Source organism: Aotus nancymaae, unplaced genomic scaffold, assembly GCF_030222135.1.
Source record: "Aotus nancymaae isolate 86718 unplaced genomic scaffold, 86718_ANA_hifiasm-v0.15.2.pri h1tg000049l, whole genome shotgun sequence".
NCBI lineage: Eukaryota > Metazoa > Chordata > Mammalia > Primates > Aotidae > Aotus > Aotus nancymaae.
In genome coordinates, this window is record NW_026988463.1 from 23,064,133 (window position 1) to 23,084,726 (window position 20,594).

General features: G+C 46.2%; 1 protein-coding gene across 3 annotated transcripts in view; it reads left to right on the top strand.

Moving 5' to 3' along the window:
* The window catches only part of SLC5A11 (solute carrier family 5 member 11), a 59,927-nt gene that overhangs the window by 21,262 nt on the left and 18,071 nt on the right, over positions 1-20,594 (top strand). For 2 of the 3 annotated variants that reach the window (XM_012464629.2, XM_012464630.2), the window contains 6 exons: positions 4,865-4,969; positions 5,533-5,592; positions 8,620-8,724; positions 10,233-10,338; positions 15,394-15,474; positions 17,545-17,750. In XM_012464629.2, the coding sequence (XP_012320052.1) occupies positions 4,865-4,969; positions 5,533-5,592; positions 8,620-8,724; positions 10,233-10,338; positions 15,394-15,474; positions 17,545-17,750 (663 nt within the window). Of the gene's footprint in view, positions 1-4,864; positions 4,970-5,532; positions 5,593-8,606; positions 8,725-10,232; positions 10,339-15,393; positions 15,475-17,544; positions 17,751-20,594 lie in introns of those variants that run through there. The other variant, XM_012464631.2, reaches the window with a different exon arrangement.

The following is a 20,594-nucleotide window of genomic DNA, read 5'->3' on the forward strand; positions in this document are numbered from 1 at the left end:
TTTTTTTTTTTTTTTTTTTTTGAGACAGGGTCTTGCTCTGTCGCCCAGGCTGGAGTGGAGTGGCACAATCTTGGCTCACTGCAACCTCCACCTCCCAGGTTCAAGCGATTCTCCTGCCTCATTCTCCTGAGTAGCTGGGATTACAAGCATGTGCCCCCAGGCCTGGCTAACTTTGTATTTTTAGTAGAGATGGGGTTGCTCCTTGTTGGTCAAGCTAATCTCAAACTCCTGACGTCGTGTGATCTGCTTGCCTCAGCCTCCCAAAGTGCTGGGATTACAGGCATGAGCCACCACGCCCAGTCAAACAATGCTTTCTCTCTCTCTCTCTCTTTTTTTTTTTGAGACTGAGTCTCACTCTGTTGCCCAGGCTGGAATACAATGGCACAATCTTGGCTCACTCCAACCTCTGCCTCCCGGGTTCAAGCAATTCTCTTGCCTTAGCCACCCAAGTAGCTGGGACTACAGGTGCCTGCCACCACACCTGGCTAATTTTTGTATTTTTAGTAGAGACAGGGTTTCACGATATTGGCCAGACTGGTCTCAGACTCCTGACCTCAAGTGATCTGCCCGCCTTGGCCTCCCAAAGTGCTGGGATTACAAGTGTGAGTCACCATGCCCGGCCTCCTGTTTCTCTTCTCTCTCCCTACTTTCCCCTCCTCGCTGGATCTGCCTTTTCTTTTTTTTTTCCCAGACGGAGTCTCTGTTGCCCAGGCTGGAGTGCAGTGGCGCAATCTTGGCTCACTGCAACCTCCACCTCCCAGGTTCAAGGGATTCTCCTGCCTCAGCCTCCCGAGTAACTGGGATTACAGGTGTGTGCCATCACGCTTGGCTAACTTTTGTATTTTTAGTAGAGGCAGGGTTTCACTATGTTGGCCAGGCTGGTCTTGAACTCTTGACCTCAAGTGATCTGCCCACCTTGGACTCCCAAAGTACTGGGATTACAGAAGCGAGCCAGAGCGCCCAGCTGGACCTACCTTTCTGTGCATGTCTTCATTCTCCCCTCTCTCTGAACTGGCAGTGATGAACAGCACGTGGTGAAACATGCCTCCACACCACTCCTTCACACACCTCCCTGGTTTACACATCTCCAGTCCAAGGGACCACTAGAGACGGTGTCCCAGTTCCAAATTCCCAGGAAAGAGAATATAATTTGCCCAGTTTGGGCCAGGTACCCAGGCCTGTCCAGCCCAATCAACTGAGACCAGGGATTGGAGTCATCAAGTACAGCATTAGCCATTTAGTGCTCTACCAGGAGGACTGTCTTCTTTGCTAAGTTAGAAACAGATCTTGGGAGTAACACAGGCTTCCTGATTCTCAACATGAATCACTTTCGGAGAGAGATCCAAGATGGCTGATCACTAGCAGCTTGGGATTGTACCTCTCAGTGAAAGTGCAGAGAACGAGAGGACGCCACACTTGCAGACAAATTTTTGTTGCTCATGGACCAGGAGATTCCCAGAGGAGGAGCCCCACGGGTCTCCAGCACGACTCTTGTGGCCGGCACAGTGGTTTTGCTGGTGCCTCGGCGTGGCAGTTCTTGGTGCAGAGTGAGCAGGACTGGGTCCTCTTTTGGCTGATGTTGTTTGGAGCTCCGGGAAGACAGAGTTGCCTATTCAGCTGATTGAAGGACGGACTCAAGAAGGGAGCTAGACCGGAGATTCCCGGGCAGAAAAGCACCATCAATCTTAACACCATTGTTTTGGCTGGTGCAGTGGGTTCCTCAGATTTTGGCGCTGGGAATCAACAAGTTGGACGTCCACTCAGAGACCTAATTTGAAAGTCGGTAATCACAAAGACGACAGGTGGATAAATTTACAATGATGGGAAGAAACCAGCATAAAAAAGCTGAGAATACCCAAAATCAGAATGCCTCTCCCTCTACAGGGGATCACAGTTCCTCATCAGCAATGGAACAAGGCCTGATGGAGAACGAGTGTGTTCCATTAACAGAAGTAGGCTTCAGAAGGTGGATGATAAGAAACTTCTGTGAATTAAAAGAACTTGTTTTAACCCAATGCAAAGAAACTAAGAACTTTGAAAAAAGGTTTGACAAAATCCTAACGAGAATAGACAATTTAGAGAGGAATGTAAGTGAATTAATGGAGCTGAAAAACACAACACGAGAACTTCTCGAAGTATGCACAAGTTTTAACAGTCAAATTGATCAAGCAGAAGAAAGGATAACAGAGGTTGAAGACCAACTTAATGAAATAAAACGAGAAGTCAAGATTAGAGAAAAAAGGATAAAAAGGAATGAGCAGGCACACGCCTTGCAAACGATGGCGCCATGAGTCTGACTTCCAATTCCAGCGTACGAGTTGAATGGATTGCAGCAGTTACCATTGCTGCTGGGACAGCTGCAATTGGTTATCTAGCTTACAAAAGATTTTATATTAAAGATCATCGAAATAAAGCTATGATAAACCTTCACATCCAGAAAGACAACCCCAAGATAGTACATGCTTTTGACATGGAGGATTTGGGAGATAAAGCTGTGTACTGCCATTGTTGGAGGTCCAAAAAGTTCCCATTCTGTGATGGATCTCACACAAAACACAACGAAGAGACAGGAGACAACGTGGGACCTCTGATTATCAGGAAAAAAGAAACTTAAATGGACACTTTTGATGCTGCAAATCAACTTGTCGTGAAGTTACCTGATTGTTTAATTAGAATGACTACCACCTCTGCCTAATTGACCTTCCCTGGGTTCTAAATGTGGTATATTGCAAACTGCAGCTTTCACATTCATGGCATTTGTCTTACTTGTTGAAATATGGTGGTGCACATTTGTTTAAACAAAAAAAAAAAAAAAAAAAAAAGGAAAAACCACCCTCATGGCCTGTAGGTTATTTTGGTCTTGTAGGGATCCGTTTCTTTAAAATATTGACATATAGAGTTGTATCTTATATAGAATATAGTTGTATCTTGAAGGCAACATATTAAATTATTCTCAAAATTAAAAAAAAAAAAGAATGAGCAAAGTCTCCAAGAAATATGGGACTATGTGAAAAGACCTAATTTACGTTTGATAGGTGTACCTGAATGTGACGAAGAGAATGAATCCAAGTAGGAAAACTCTTCAGGATATCATTCAGGAAAACTTTCCCAACCTGGCAAGGCAGGGTAATATTCAACTCCAGGTAATACAGAGAACACCACAAAGATATTCTTCAAGAAGACCAACCCCGAGGCACATAATTGTCAGATTTATTAGGGTTGAAATGAAGGAGAAAATACTAAGGGCAGCCAGAGAGAAAGGTCAGGTTACCCATAAAGGGAAACCTATCAGACTTACAGCAGATCTCTCAGCAGAAACCCTACAAGCCAGAAAAGAGTGGGGGCCAATATTCAACATCCTTAAGGAAAAGAACTTTCAATCCAGAATTTCATATCCAGCCAAACTAAGCTTCACAAGCGAAGGAAAAATAAAATCTTTTGCAAATAAGCAAGTACTTAGAGATTTCACCATCACCAGGCCTGCTTTATAAGAGCTTCTGAAAGAAGCATTACACATATAAAGGAACAACCAGTATCAGCCTTTCCAAAAATATATCAAAAAGTAAACAGCATTAACATAATGAAGAACTTACATCAACTAATGGTCAAAACAGCCAGCTAGCATCAAATGGCTGTATTAAACTCATATATATTATTAACTGGATAAAAAGTCAAAACCCATCGGTATGCTGTATCCAGACCCATCTCACATGCAACGATACACAAAGACTCAAAACAAAGGGACAGAGGAAGATTTACCAACCAAACGGAGAGCAAAAATAAATAAATAAATAAAAAGCAGGAGTTGCAATTCTCACCTCTGATAAAATAGACTTTAAAGAAACAAAGATCAAAAGAGGCAAAGAAGGACATTACATAATGGTAAAAGGATCAATGCAACAAGAAGAGCTAACGATCCTAAATATACACGCACCCAATACAGGAGCACCCAGATACATAAGACAAGTTCTTAATGACTTATAAAGAGACTTAGCTTCCCACACAATAATAGTGGGAGACTGTCACATCACATTGTCAATATTAGACTGATCAACGAGATAGAAAATTAACAAGGACATCCAGGACTTGAATTCAGACCCGGAAAAAGTAAACTTAATAAACATTTATGAACTCTCCACTTCAAATACACAAAACACACATTCTTATCAGTACTATATCACACCTATTCCAAAAGTGACTACATAATTGGAAGTAAATCACTCCTCAGTAATCGCATAGCATTTCATAGGTTTAAATGAAATATTGGTTGGCTGCTTGTTTGTTATTTTCTTCCCTTATTCCTTCCTGTCTCCATTGTTAAGCACAATTATTGGCATAAAGGAGGTTTCCAATTCCCATTTTTAGACTGCATTCTAGCCTGGGCAATAAAGCAATATTCCCGTTCTCTCTCCCTCTTTCTCTTCCTTTTTCTTCCTCTTCTTCATTCTTTTTTTTTCTTTCTCTCTTTCTTTCTTCCTTTTTTTTCTTCTTTAAAAACAAACAAACAAAAAACATGAATCACTTTCTACAATACCTGTCATCTTCCCCCCAGCCCCTACAGGGATGCTGCATACAGTTGTTTAAGCTGTGCATTGCACAACCCTAGGTGGTGCAATCTGCATTTTAGGTGCTGTAGACATGAATATTTATCTACCAATTTCTGACAGGTGAGCTCTGACCAAGTAAAAGTCTTGGAGAAGGAGAATCTCATTCTAATGTAAACAAAAATGACAAATAGGCTAGGGATGGCCCTGCCTTCCTCCACTTCTCTTCTCTGTCCCTCTGGAGCATGGAAAGAATTGGGGGAGGGGAGCAGGTACCCTCAGTTTTATCCCCAAGATCTGACCTGTCCATTTCCCCACAGGTGGGCGCATCCTTGTTTGCCAGCAATGTTGGAAGTGGACATTTCATTGGCCTGGCAGGGTCAGGTGCTGCTACAGGCCTTTCTGTATCAGCTTATGAGCTTAATGTAAGTATTTTACCCAGGGCATAGATGACATCTTACCTCTACCTCATAGGTAGATCTCAGGGGAAAGTTGTGTGAATGCCCTGCACTTTAAAAGTAGAATGGTGGGGTCAGGCACAATGGCTCATGCCTGTAATCCCAGCACTTTGGGAGGCCAAGTCAGGAGGATCACCTCAGGTCAGGAGTTCAAGACCAGCCTGGCCAACGTGGTGAAACCTCATCTCTACTAAAAATACGAAAAATTAGCCAGGCATAATGGTGGATGCCGTAATCCCAGCTACTTGGGAGACTGAGGCAGGAGAATCACTTGAACCTGGGAGGCAGAGGTTGCAGTGAGCCAAGATCGCACCACTGCCCTCCAGCCTGGGCAACAAGAGCTAGACTCCAACTCCAAAAAAAAAAAAAAAAGGGAAATATGAAGGCCAGCAAAGGTGAACGACTCAGCAAGTAAGAGACTACGCTACAGGTGGAGTTCAGACCAGGCTGCCTCAGGGCACAGAGGGAAATCCAAATGGGCACCTTGTTGTGAGCTGGGGGTCAAGTCCTGACTGTGTTTTCTTGAGCAGGGCTTGTTTTCTGTGCTGATGCTGGCCTGGATCTTCCTCCCCATCTACATTGCTGGTCAGGTGAGTTGGGGGGGGCGGGGGCGTTGGGATGCTGTAGAATTGAAAGATGCTTTGGGAATATCAGCCCTGCAGTCCCTCCCTCGTTCTGTGATCCCTCCCTCCTGCCTATGATCATCCATCAGATTGCCACTCAGAGGCCCCAGTAAAAAGGGGGGATGATCCACAGGTGAGACAATGAGGAACCCAGTCTGTAGCGCTTCCCCCCAGTACCCAATATCCAAGGCACACAGAGGGCATTTGGAGGTTGGAAAAAATATGGAGTCCAAAAATTTTAAATACCAAAACACAAATGTAAAGCTCACAATTTCTTTTAAATGTTTAAATCACAACATGTTTCTGCTAATTTTTTTTTGAGACAGGGTCTGGCTCTGTCCCCAGGATGGAATGAGGTGGTGCAATCTCGGCTCACTGCAGCCTCCGCCTCCTGGTCACAAGCGATCCTCCCACCTTAGCCTCCCCAGCAGCTGGGACCACAGGTGCACACCACCACGCCCAGCTAATTTTTGTATTTTTTTTTTTTAGTCGAAAATACAAAAATTTCGCCATGTTGCCCAGGCTAGTCTCAAACTCTTGGGCTCAAGTGATCCGTCCACCTGAGCCTCCTAATCTGAGTAGCTGGAATTACAGGCATGAGCCACTATGCCCAGCCTATGTTTCTACTTTTTACCAAAAAAAAAAAAAGAAGTATATAGCTCATGCCTGTAATCCCAGCACTTTCCAAGGTGGGTGGATCACTTGAGCCTAGGAGTTTGAGACCAGACTGGGCAACATGGTGAAAACTTATCTCTACTAAAAAAATACAAAAATTAGCCAGGCAAAGTGGTATGCACCTGTAATCCCAGGTACTCAGGAGACTGAGGAGGTATGAGAATCACTTGAGCCCGGGAGGCAGAGGTTGCAGTTTGCAGTGAGCTGAGATCATGCCACTGCACTCCAGCCCTGTCTCAAAAACAAAAACAAACAAACAAAAAAATATATATATATATATAAACACACACACATATATAAAATTTTAAAAATTATATATTCATGATTTTGTGATTTTTTCTTCCTTTGCATACAAAACTATAATAATTGAACTATTTTTGACCGATACAAAATGTCAACGTTTTAGTTACAAACTAATGCTGCTTTTGACTCTTTGAAAAGCAGTTTTTAAAAAAATCATCTATGATCTCATTGGCAGCATTGCATCATTCATACTTTCTAAACCTAACTGTTCTAGACGTTCTACTGCACATGGCAAGATCACACAATATCACAGTGCTGTTCATAAGGCAATAACTGATTTCAGCTTTTTATTATGAAAATGTTAAAAAATACACAAAGTAGTTTGGGCACAGTGGCTCATGTATGTAATCCCAGCACTTTGGGAGGCCAAGTTGGATGGATTGCTTGAGGCCAGGAGTTTGAGACCAGCCTGGGCAACATGGCAAAATCCCATCTCTACAAAAAATACAAAAATTAGCTGGGTGTGGTAATCCACACCTATAGTCTGAGATACTCAAGGGGCTGAGGTGGGAGGATTAGGCTCACTTGAGCCTGTAGGTTGAGGCTATATTCCCACCAGCAGCACATGAAAATTCCCTTTTCTGCAATTCACTGTATCCTTGATGACATTTGATATTCTCCAACCTAAAAATTCTTGCTAATTTGATGCATGTGTAGTAGTATCTCACTGCTTTTTAAAAATTTTTTGAAAGGGAGTCTCACTCTGTCGCCCAGGCTGGAGTGCAGTGGCATGCCCTCGGCTCACAGCAACCTCCGCCTCCTGGGTTCAAGCAATTCTCCTGCCTCACCCAGTCTCCATCTCACCCCCTGCCCCATCCCAGTAGCTGGGAGCCCAGCTAATTTTTGTATTTTTAGTAGAGACGGGGTTTTGCCAAGTTGGCCAGGCTGGTCTCCAATTCCTGACCTCAGATGATCCTCCCACCTCAGCCTCCCAAAGTGTTAAGATTATGGGCATGAGGCCATGGTACCTGGCCATCTCACTGCTTTTAATTGGCAACTCTTTTTGTACATTTTCTGGCCGTTTGGATTTCCACTTTGAGGAAGTAACCTGTTTAGGACTTTTGCCTATTTATCTATTAGGCTATATGTCTTTATTTAAAAAAATAGAGATGGGGGGTGGGCTCAGTGGCTTACGTCCTGTAATCCCAGCAGTTTGGGAGGCTGAGGTGGGCGGATCACAAGGTCAGGAGTTCAAGACCAGCCTGACCAATATGGTGAAAGTCTGTCTCTACTAAAAATACAAAAATTTAGCCGGCCGTGGTGGCAGGTGCCTGTAGTCCTAGCTACTTGAGAGGCTGAGGCAGGAGAATCGCTTGAACCTGGATGTGGAGGTTGCAGTGAGCCAAGATCGCACCACTGCACTCCAGCCTTGGTGACAGAGCGAGACTCCAGCTCAAAAAAAAAAAAAAATAGAGACAGGGTCTTACTGTAGCAATAGAGATGTTGGCCAGGCTGGTCTTGAGCTCCTGGGCTCAAGCAATCCTCCCACCTTGGCCTCCCAAAGGCTTACAGGTGTAAGCCACCATATGTGGCCTCACAATTAAATCTATTATCCACCAAGAATTTATTTTTGTCTACCATATGTATATTTTTTGAGACAGGCTCTCCTCTGTCACTTAGGCATGATCATGGCTCACTGCAGTCTCGACCTCCTGGGCTCAGGCTCAAGTGATCCTCCCACCTCAACCACCTGAGTAGCTGGGACTACAGGCACCTGCCAGCACGCCTGACTAAAATGTGTATTTTTTGGAGAAATGGGGTTTCACTATGTTTCCCAGGCTGGTCTCGAACTCCTAGACTCCAGTGATCCTCTTGTCTCAGCCTCCCAAAGTGATGAGAACCAACCGTGCTGGACCCCTCTCGTCCCTTCTTAAGTCTCTGATTGAGACTCCCAAGAAGACCGTCTGTGCCTCTGAGTTGGGGGTTGGGCAGGAGCTGATGGGAAGGGCTGGTGTGGGAAGGTCACATGCTGGTGGTGAAGTCAGCTGGTGGTGAAATCTCAGCTCTGGCCCTCAGGTCACCACGATGCCAGAATACCTACGGAAGCGCTTCGGTGGCACCAGAATCCCTATCATCCTGGCGGCACTCTACCTCTTTATCTACATCTTCACCAAGATCTCGGTAAGGCAGGGACACAGCCTGGCCACACCCATGCAGTATGGGGAGAAGACAAGGCACAGATCATTGCTCAGGAGTGTCTCCTCCCCATCCCCTTTCTCCTCTTTCATAGGCTGCAGGGAGGTTAGAGGAAGAAGGGGTTGGGGGGAGGTAAGTGTGGACAGAGGAAACTGGGAGAAAATGGGAGGATTCAGTGGCTCATGCCTGTAATCTCAGCACTTTGGGAGGCTGAGGCAGGTGTATCACTTGAGGTTAGGAGTTCGAGACAAGTTCTGCCAACATGGCAAAACCCCATCTCTGCTAAAAAATACAAAAATTAGCCAGGCGTGGTGGTGCAGACCTGTAGTCCCAGCTACTTGGGAGGCTGAGGCAGGAGAATTGCTTGAGCCCAGGAGGCAGAGGTTGCAGTGAGCTGAGATCACACCACTGCACTCCAGCCTGGGCAACAGAGCAAGGCTCTGTCTCAAAAAAAAAAAGGAGAAAAGGTACAGAAATGGAGGGAAGGATTTTCTCTCTTACTCCTGCCAAAGTTTCTTTGGCAGCATCTCAAGATGGTGTGGGTTGCTTAATGGGACTCCAAGAACCCTGCCAACCCTTAGATAGAACTGTTCTCTTCCTCCTGTAATTAGATATTGATCATCTATTTATCAGATGTGCTGATGGCTGATTGCATCTGCCCCACCCTGATCTTTGGATGGGCAGATCTCCTAGGAAGTGGCGAAGAACAGGTGTATGGCAACCTCCAGACACTTGCCCCTCAGCGGAAGCTGTCTCCACTTCCAGCTGGGGAGGAGGGAGGAGCTTGTCCTATGGGAAGGGGTGAGGGGGAGCAGAAGGGGTTCCATTGAATCCAAACAACAGTAAGTGACTCTACACCAGCTCTGGACTGCAGGACAGACACACAAGCTCCTTTCTAGAATGTTCACCTGCAGTCTGGTGGGAAGCTGCAGATGTGGGAAGCCTTCTAGGGGAAGTTACATCCCAAGAGCAACTTACCAGTTAGAGAAAGGGGATTGGCCCTCCAGATGGATGCACCAGCACAAACAAAATCTGGGGGGCCCAGGTACACATGACTTGTTGGAGAAATGCGGGATATTGATGGAGAAATGGGGGATATTTCAAAGTCTGTGGAGGACTGAGAGTAAGAAGTGAGTATTTAGCCTTATTTATTTAGCCTTTATCTTGGGGGCAATGGGAGAGTCACTTAAGAGTTTGAATGGGGAGGAGAAGGATGATGTGATCATGATGGTATCTGAAGAAGGTTGCAGTGTGGAGGATGGAGTGTAAGAGGACCAAAGGCAGAAGCAAGAAGACCATTGAGGAGGCTGCTGCGTTAGCCCAGGGCGCGCAGGGCTCCAGCATAAGACCCTTGATCTGGGATGCAATGGATGAAGAAGGGACAATGCATGACTCTTCTGTGTTTGTCAGAATCTGGCTAGGCCCTGATCCCAGGGAACCTGTGCCGCAAATGTCCATTAATTCATTCATCCATCAACTTCCTTTCTTCGCAGGTAGACATGTATGCAGGTGCCATCTTTATCCAGCAGTCTTTGCACCTGGATCTGTACCTGGCCATAGTGGGGCTGTTAGCCATCACTGCTGTATACACAGTTGCTGGTAAGACTGAATGGAGGGTAACACCTGGCAGAGGCAGTGGGCAGGGGCTGTGGGCCACTCCATCTTCTTCTTCCCCATCTTCTGATGTTCCATTATGCTAAGACCCATTTATTCATTAAACGTCACTCCTTTACCCTAGATAAAAAGATTTCTCCTGACCATTATCCAAAGGAAGAGGGCTGCCTGATAAGGAAAAGCATTTTAGGCCGGGCACAGTGGCTCATGCCTGTAATATCAGCACTTTGGGAGGCCAAGACAAGTGGATCACTTGAGGTCAGGAATTCCAGACCAACATGGCAAAACCCCATCTCTACTAAATGTGCAAAAATTAGCCGGATGTGGTGGCGGGCACCTGTAATGCCAGCTACTCAGGAGGCTGAGGCAGAAGAATTGCTTGAACCTGGGGAGCGGAGGTTGCAGTGAGCCAAGATCATGCCATTGCCCTCCAGCCTGGGTGATAGAGTGAGACTTCATCTCCAAAAAAAAAAGATAAAGCATGTTAAAAATACACCACAATGGCATAATATTTTTTCCCGATCATGTATCCCAGAACTGTTTCTTGAGCACCTACTCACTGCTGAGCCATGTGCAGTCACAGGCACAATACAAGGCTGGGTAATAAACTACTGCGATCCTGAAGCCTGAGGGCAGATGACCTCATCTCTCCCCATTACACCTGTATCCTAGAAGCGTGCCTGGCACACAGTAGGGTCTTGAGAAGTACCTGTCTTTAAATATTCATTATCTTATCTTCCACTCTATGTTCACCCTTCTCTGCCTCCTCTTGGCATAATGTAACTCATTCCATATATATGTGTGTGTCTGTGTGTGCTTGTGTGTGTGTGCACACACAGACACACACACACACCTGGTGCTGATATATTATGTACCTTGTATCTATATATTATGTATTTACATATACTTGTATGCGTATATGTATATACATTTCCAACTATGTGCCAGACATCATGCTAGGGAGTGAGGCACAGATGTAGACAAGACAAATATCTCTACTCCAGAGGAACTTAAGTGAGGATGAGAGACAAACAATGAACAGGGAAATCAATAAATAATGTCAGGCCAGGTGTGGTGGCTCGTGCCTATAATATCAGCACTTTGGGAAGCCAAGGCACGTGGATCACCTGAGGTCAGGAGTTGGAGAGCAACCTAGCCAACATGGCAAAAACCCATCTCTGCTAAAAATAAAAAATAAAAAAATAGCTGGGCGTGATGGTGCACGCCTGTAATCCCAGCTGCTCTGGAGGCTGAGGCAAGAGAATCACTTGAACCCAGGAGGTGGAGGTTGCAGTGAGCCAAGATCACACCACTGCACTCCAGCCTGGGTGACAGAGCGAAACTTCATCTAAAAAAATAATAATAAAAAAAAATAAAGCTGTTCTGACTGGTGTGAGATAGTATCTCATTGTGGTAGTAGCTTGTATTTTTCTTTTTCTTTCTCTCTCTCTCTTTTTTTTTTTTTGGCAGGGTCTCCCTCTGTCGCCCAGGCTGGAGTGCAGTGGTATAATCTTGGCTCGATGCAACCTCCATCTCCTGCATTCAAGTGATTCTCCTGTCTCAGTCTCCTGAGTAGCTGAGACTACAGGTGCCAGTCACCATGCCTGGCTAATTTTTTATTTTTTGGTAGAGACAGGGTTTCACTGTGTTGGCCAGACTGGTCTTGAACTCCTGGCCTCAAGTGATCTGCTGCATCAGCCTCCCAAAATGCTGGGATTACAGGTGTGAGCCACTGCACCCAGCCTGTGCATTTTTCTGATGATTAGTGATGATGGGCATTTTTTCATATCTCAACCAAGTCTAATTTTTTTTTTTTTTTTTTTGAGACAGTTTTGCTCTCGTTGCTCAGGCTGTAAGTGCAGTGACATGATCTCGGCTCACTGCAACCTCCGCCTCCCAGGTTCAAGCAATTCTCCTGCCTCAGCCTCTCGAGTAGATGGGATTACAGGTGCCCGCCACCGTGCATAGCTAATTTTTTGTATTTTTAGTAGAGACGGAGTTTCACCAGGTTGGCCAGGCTGATCTTGAACTGCTGACCTCGTGATCCTTCCATCTTGGCCTCCCAAAGTGCTGGGATTACAGGTGTGAGCCACCTCGCCCAGTTCAATCAGGTTTTAATAACACCCAGGGGCAATGCAGGGGAGGAGAATTCCAGGCTGAGGGAAGAGCTGCAGTAGGGACTCCAAGATGAGAGCCTGCTCGAGCAAGTGGTTACGCAGCTTGTGTCTTATTCCACTCCAGAGGTGCCATTCGCACCAAGCAGAGTGAAAATGGCACCCCCTGGCACTGTAGCAGCAACCCTGGTGCTAAAAGTGGGATTGGAGAAAGGGCAGGGACCAGAGCTCTGAAGGAAATAAACTGAGCCTAGCATTTGTTTTAAGTGCCATGGAACACTACTGGATGCTCTAAACAGAAAGTTGAGGAAATCTAACATATGTAAAGTCCCCTGATGGAGAAAGACCTCGGCTGAGTTCTCAGAACTAGCAGAAGCCATGTGCCTGGGGCAGGGGGAAAGGGGAGGGCAGGCTGCCGTAGCTGACGAATGTTGGTGTTCCTCGTTGGGAGGTCTGTGTGCCCCGTTAGGCTGTGGGCTCTATGAGGGCAGGGAACATGCCATTTTGTTGGCCTCTGCATCTCTACCATATAGAACCTGGTGAGGAGCTCACCAGCTATTTTGTGAATGACTGAACAAAATGCTCCCCACAGTGCCTGGCATATGGGAGATCTTCATCACTATTAATTTAGAAAGGATGGTGGGGTTAAGTGGTACCCAACGTCCACACTCAGGCTGACTCACAGCGTGAGCGAACAGCAGGGAACGGGGCCAGAATCAACACCAGGTCTCCTCCCCTTTGTGAGAGAGTCCTATTCCTGCTGGCAAGGAAGGAAGGATCCTGGAGAACACCTCACCCATGGGCAAGGTTATTGTTTTTCTTTTCTTTTTTGAAACGGAGCCTCACTCTATTGCCAGGCTGGAGTGTGTTCAGTGGCGCTATCTAGGCTCACTGCAACCTCTGCCTCTCAAATTCAAGCGATTCTCCTGCCTCAGACTCCCAAGTAGCTGGGACTACAGGCGCGCCACAATGCCCAGCTAATTTTTGTATTTTTAGTAGCGATGGGGTTTCACTATGTTGGCCAAAAGGGTCTCAATCTCTTAACCTCGGGGCATGGGGTTTTTTTAATTGCACAGTGACTGTGCCCTCCAGTAGACATATTCCTATCAGATAAGTGTCCCTTCTCCTCAGGGAAGGAGGAAGAATGGAGGTGTAAGGAAGAGGCTGGAAAGATTGCTCTATCCAGATGCTGATGGATTTGCTACCAGTATCATCATTACAAAGATTGTTTTGTTTTGTTTTTGAGACAAAGTCTTGCTCTGTTGCCCAGGCTGGAGTGCAGTGGTGCGATCTTGGCTCATTGCAACCTCCACCTCCCGGGTTCAAGCAATTCACCTGTCTCAGCCTTCCGAGTAGCTAGGATTACAGGCATGCCTCACCACGCCTGGCTAATTTTTGTATTTTTTGTAGAGACAGGGTTTCACCATGTTGGCCAGGCTCGTCTTGAACCCCTGCCTCAGCCTCCCAAAGTGCTGCGATTACAGGCATGAGCCACCTTGCCCCACCCATTTCAAAGATTTTTGCAGGTGGCAAACTCAACAAGAGTCCTCTGAGGCACCACCACGACCCTCTTCAGGAAGTCTGTGGGGCCTCTGAATACCTTATACTCACAACCTTTTTTCAATCTTAAAAATAAAGGTGTTGGCTGAGTGTAGTTGCTCACATCTGTAATCCCAGCACCTTGGGAGGCCGAGGCAGGAGGACTACTTGAAGCCAGGAGTTGGAGACCACCCTGGGCAACATGGCAAAATTCCATCTCTAGAAAAAATTTAAAAATTAGCTGTGCATGGTGGCGTGTGCCTACAGTCCCAGTCGTTTGGGGGACTGAGACGGGAGAATCACTTGGGCCCAGGAGGTCTAGGCTATAGCGAGCTATGATCACACCACCGCACTCCAGTCTGGGTTGACAGAGTGAGACCCTGGCTCTAATAAATAAATAAATAAAGGTGTTCAGAGCTTGGGGACTGTGGCCCAACACCGCTTCCTATATTAGTTGAAAATTGCTGTTATAAAACCACCCACAAATTGAGGAGCTTGAAAAACCGACGTTTTTTTTATTCCCCTAAAGTCCATGGGTTGCCTGGGTGGATGTTTGCTGGTCTCACCTGGCTCTGTGAATTATAGTTCAGTGGCAGGTGGAGCAGCTGGCTGGAACAGGATGGCCTCACTCACATGGCTGGTGTTAGCTTGGGCTGTGGACTGGGCTTCCTTCCCCTCCATGGGGGCCCTCTTCCTCCTTTAGTTTAGACCAGGCTTCTTTTGTTTGTTTTTGAAATGGAGTCTTGCTCTGTTGCCAGGCTGGAGTGCAGTGGCGCAATCTTGGCTCACTGCAATGTCCGCCTCCCGGGTTCAAGCAATTCTCCTGCCTCAGCCTCCTGAGTAGCTGGGACTACAGGCATGCGCCACCAGCCACCACGCCTGGCTGATTCTGTTTTTTAGTAGAGACGGAGTTTCACCATGTTGGCCAGGATGGTCTCGATCTCTTGACCTCGTGATCTGCCTGCCTCGGCCTCCCAAAGTGCTGAGATTACAGGTGTGAGCCACTGTGCCCAGCCTAGACCAGGTTTCTTAAAGCAAATGATCTCAGGGCAACAGGAGAGTAAGTGCAGAAGCTGCAGGGACCTTTGAGGCCCAGGCTTGGAGATGCACAATATCACTTCTCCCATATTCTATTGGTCAAAGCAAGTCACATGGCCAAGCCCCTTTGAGAAGTAGAGAAATCAATTTCCCTCATCATGAAAGGAGCGGCAAAGTCACATTGCAAAATGGGCATGCACACAGGGAGAAGTGATCGTGGCCATCTTTGCAATCAGTCAGCACCACGAAATCTCCCGTCGGGTCCTGGCCTTCCAGATTCTCTTGGTGACCCAGAGTAACCCCTTCTCATCAGACTTCCTGAGCCTCACCTCTGTGCTCATCCCACCAGGTGGCCTGGCTGCTGTGATCTACACAGATGCTCTGCAGACGCTGATCATGCTTATAGGAGCACTCACCTTGATGGGCTACAGTAAGTGGGGTCCCAGAGTCACTTGGGTGGACAACAGCTCCTCTCTCAAGCAGGGATATCTACGGTCATCACTGTGAGAGGCAAACCCAGTTGTCAAAGAGCATACTACTGGGGGATTTTTGTCATGGGCGCTTTGCTTGAAGCACAGTTATTTTAGCTAGAAGAGAACTGTGCTTACTGTGGAAATGTACTGTTTTTGTTTTTTGTTTTGAGACAGGGTCTTGCTCTGTCACTCAGGCTGGAGTGCAGTGGTGTGATCACAGCTCACTGCAGCCTTGAGCTCCTGGGCTCAAATGACTCTCCCATCTCAACCTCCTGAGTAGCTGGGACTACAGGTATAAGCCACTATGTTCAGCTAATTGTTTTATTATTTTATTTTTAGTAGCGATGGAGTCTCACTGTGTTGCCCAGGCTGATCTCAAACTCCTGACCTCAAGTGATCCTCCTGCTTCAGCCTCCCAAAGCTACCCTACCTAGAACTCTTTTTTGTTTAAGTAAAAATTTATCTCTTTCTATACTAATATGGAAAAATAATTGAATAAATAAATAAAAGAAGATGAAGAGACAGCTCTTACTTGTAGAAGGTTTTGTTTGTTTTGAGATAGGGTCTCACTCTGCCACCCAGACTGGAATGCAGTGACAATCTTGGCTCACTGCAACCTCTGCCTGCTGGGCTCAAGCCTCCAAGTAGCTGGGCCCACAGGTGTGCACCACCACATCCAGCTAATTAAAAAAATTTTTTTTTAGAGATGGGGTTTCACCATGTTGCCCAGGCTGGTTTCAAACTCCTGGGCTCAAGCAATCCACCTGCCTCAGCCTCCCAAAATGCTGGAATTATAGGCATGAGCCACCACTCCCAGCCTTTTTTTCTAGATGGAATCTCGCTCTGTCATCCAGGCTGGAGTGCAGTGGCATGATCTTGGCTCACTGCAACCTCTGCCTGCCGGGTTCAAGTGATTCTCCTGCCTCAGCCTCCCGAGTAGCTGGGATTACAGGCACACACCACCATATGTGGTTAATTTTTGTATTTTTAGTAGAGACAGGGTTTCCCCATGTGGACCAGGCTGGTCTTGAATTCCTGACCTCAGGTGATCTGCCTGCCTCAGCCTCCTAAAGTGCTGGGATTATAGGCATGAGCAATCTCGCCCCACCCAATATCTATTTCTCTGAAAAGAACCAAAAAAGGTGGCTCACGCCTATAATCCCAGCACTTTGGGAGGTCGAAGCAGGAGAATTGCTTGAGCCTAGGAGTTCACGACCAACCTGGACAACATAGCGAGATCCGTCTCTACAAAAAACTTTAAAAAGTCACCGGATGTGGTGGTACATGCCTGTAGTCCTAACTACTCCGGAGGCTGAGGCAGGAGGATTGCTTAAACCCAGGAGTCTGAGGTTACAAATAATTGACACCCTTCTTAGGGCAAGTGTAGATGATTTTAGGAGGTAGTAAATTATTTTGGGGGGAAGTCAATGGGCTTAAAGAACATACAATGGCCTGGGACAATGGCCAGGAGAATCACTTGAGGTCAGGAGTTTGAGACCAGCCTGGCCAATATGGTGAAACCCCATCTCTACTAAAAATACAAAAATTAACCAGGCTTGGTGGTGCATGCCTTAATCTCTGCTACTTGGGAGGCTGAGGCAGGAGAATCACTTGAACCTGGGAGGCAGAGGTGGCAGTGAGCCAAGATCACACCACTGCACTCCAGCCTGGGTGACAGAGCAAGTCTCCATCTCAAAAGAAAAAGAAAAAAGAAAAGAAACTTGAATAGATACATTCATGACTTTGTGGCGGAGGTTTCATGGGTGAATACTGATGTCAAACTTATCAAATTTTACCCTTTAAATATTTGCAATTTATGGCTAGGTCAGTTATAGTCCAATAAAACTCTATTATTATTTTTTAAGTTAAAAAAAGTTGCGGGGGGGAGGTTAAGAACCCTTAAGGGGATCAACATTTTTTGGTAGCTCTGCTCTTACTAGAATTTCACCCATCTCCAACCATCTCCTCATCACTTGCCATGGACCTCGCTGAGTTCCCCTGGCAAACAGGCTTCCCCTGAATTCCAGGTTTTGCTGCAGTTGGTGGGATGGAAGGCCTGAAGGAGAAGTACTTCTTGGCCCTGGCTAGCAACCGGAGCGACAACAGCAGCTGCGGGCTGCCCCGAGAAGATGCCTTCCATATTTTCCGAGATCCGCTGACATCTGATCTCCCATGGCCAGGGGTCCTATTTGGAATGTCCATCCCGTCGCTCTGGTACTGGTGCACGGATCAGGTACAGGACAGTGGCCTGAGCAAGCTTCTTCCCTTTGTTTCTTTCCTGAGGGTGGCTGAAGTTGGTGCTTTTTTCTTCCTCCGTTTCTTCTCTCATTTGCGTTTTCCCTGCCTCCTTGACTGCTTCCTGCTTTCTATTGCTCTACATGCTATTTTATTTCTTACTTTTGTGAATATGAATGACACATCCAAAGCTGATGATATTTGCAAAGGAGAAAACTCAACACATTATGCGTTTTTTTTTTTTTTTTTCCCTGAGACTGGGTCTCGTTCTGTCACCCAGGCTGGAAGTCAGAGGCATGATCATGGCTCACGGCAGCCTTCATCTCCTGGGCTTAAGAGATCCTTCCACTTCAGCCTCCTGAGTAGCTGGGACTACAGGCACATGACACCATGCCCAGCTATTTTTTTTATCTTTATTTTTTAGTAGAGATGCAGGTCTCACTATGTTGGCCAGGCTGCCCTCAGACTCCTGTGTTCAAGTGATTCTCCTGCCTCAGCCTCCTGAAATGCTGGGATTACAGGTGTGATCCACCGCACCCAGCCTAATACATTCTGCTTTATGAAGATTCAGTAAGCAAAGGAGATGATACCTTTTAAATGGAGGTTAAAACTCTGATTGGACATCATTTGTTCAACAAATGCACACTGGGTATCCTCTACGTACCAGACACTCCTCTGGGCACTTAAAACCAGGAGCTAAGAAATCAAAGCTCTCTGCCCTTTATGGAGCTTCCCTTCTCCTAATGGGAGTAGACAGAGGCAGTAAGTAAATTATGTGAGATGTTAAAATATGATAAATGTCATTTTAAAAAGTAGAGTGAAGTCAAGGAGACTGAGGGTGTGGGAGTGCAATTTAAAATGGAGTGAGGCCGGCCCAGTGGTTCACACCTATCATCTCAGCACTTTGGGAGGCTGAGGCAGGAGGCTCGCTTGAGCCCAGGAGTTTGAGACCAGCCTGAGCAACTTAATGAGACCCTGTCTCAAAAAAAATTAAAAGTTAGCCAGACATGGAGGATGTGCCTGTAATCCCAGCTACTCGGGAGGCTGAGGTGGGAAGATCACTGGAACCCAGGAGGTCAAACTGCAGTGAGTTGAGATTGCACCACTGCACTCCAGCCTGGGCAACAGGCTTGAGACAGCAAGACCCTGTCTCAAATAAAGTAGGGTGCAGAGGGGAGGTGTCATTGAGAAGTGACCTTTGAGCAAAGATTTGTAGAAGAGCGAGAACTCCCTGTGATTTTTGGAGGAAGAGTTTGCAAAAGAAGGAACAGCCAGAGCCAAGGCACAAATTGTATGAAAAAAGAAAGGAGAAAATAAAAAAGCAGAACCATGTCTATAAGAAGCCCCTTTGTGTTAAAAAAAAAAAAAAAAAGCTGGGGGTGGTGAGAATAGAATCAATATTTTCATTTACTTATATGTGCATAAACTGTGGATGGATGTGTATAAAACTAAGAGGAGTGGATACTTGTGGGCAGGGAGGGTGGGAAGGATGAATGGGAGCCGATTCACTGCATATTATATTGTCTCAGGTTTTAAACTGAGTGAATATATCACGTGTTCAAATATTCTTTTTCTATTACATTAAACATCAGAGATCTATGTGCCATTTGGGGAGCTATACTACACTGTAGTGAGGGCTGATGAGAGTTTAATTAAAGCAATAATCATGGCGTTGGACCATTGATTTGATGCAGGAGACTTTACCGAGAATGAAACCCAGGTCCCATCCATGGCCAGCCCTCCTTTGAGGTAAGAGCTAATGACCAAGCAGTGATAAGAGCAATGCACATGTACTGCCCCTTTAAGAGAGAGACCCCCTTCCCCTCCTCAGCAAATCTCAGGTGGGAGAGACTGTGAGAAACAGGACTGATCCAGGCTAACATCATGGGCTTTAAATTTAACAGAACTGGCCAGGCGCGGTGGCTCACGGCTGTAATCCCAGCACTTTGGGAGGCCGAGGCGGGTGGGTCACCTGAGGTCAGGAGTTTGAGACCAGCCTGGCCGACATGGTGCAATCCCGTCTCTACTAAAAATAAAAAAAATTAAAAAATAAAAATTAGCCAGGCTTGGTGCCGGGTGCCTGTAATCCCAGCTACTTGGGAGGTTGAGGCAAGAAAATCACTTGAACTCGGGAGGTGGAGGTTGCAGTGAGCCGAGATCACACCACTGCACTCCAGCCTAGGTGACAGAGCAAGAGTCCATCTCAAAAATAAATAAATAAATAAATAAATAAAGCTGGGCATGGTGGCTCATGCCTGTAATTCCAGCCTGGGCAACAGAGCAAGACTCTGTCTCAAAAAAAAAAAAAAAAAAAACATAAAATGCGACAATTGACCCATTCTGCCACCAGGAAAAAGCCATTCATAAAAACCAACCAGAAACAATTACTTCTGCCCAGGTATTCCCCCAAGACCACCCTCCTCCTTCCTTTACTGGACCAATGTTTACTGTTTTCAGATTTCCGAACTAATTTTTATTATTTATTTTTATTATCTATTATTATTATTAGTTTTGAGACAGAGTCTCACTCTGTCGCCCAGGCTGGAGTGCAGTGGCGCAATCTCGACTCACTGCAACCTCCACTTCCCGGGTTCCAGCAATTCTTATGCCTCAGCCTCCCGAGTAGCTGAGACTACAGGCGTGCACCACCATGCCCAGCTAATTTTTGGTATTTTTTGTAGGGATAGGGTTTCGCTATGTTGGCCAGGCTGGTCTTGAACTCCTGGCCTCAAGTGATCCACCTGCCTCGGCCTCCCTGAGCCACCATGCCTGGCCAGATTTCTAAACTTCTGACCTACAGCTCTTTGATCCAGCTTCCACTATCTAATCCTCCTCTCCTCTA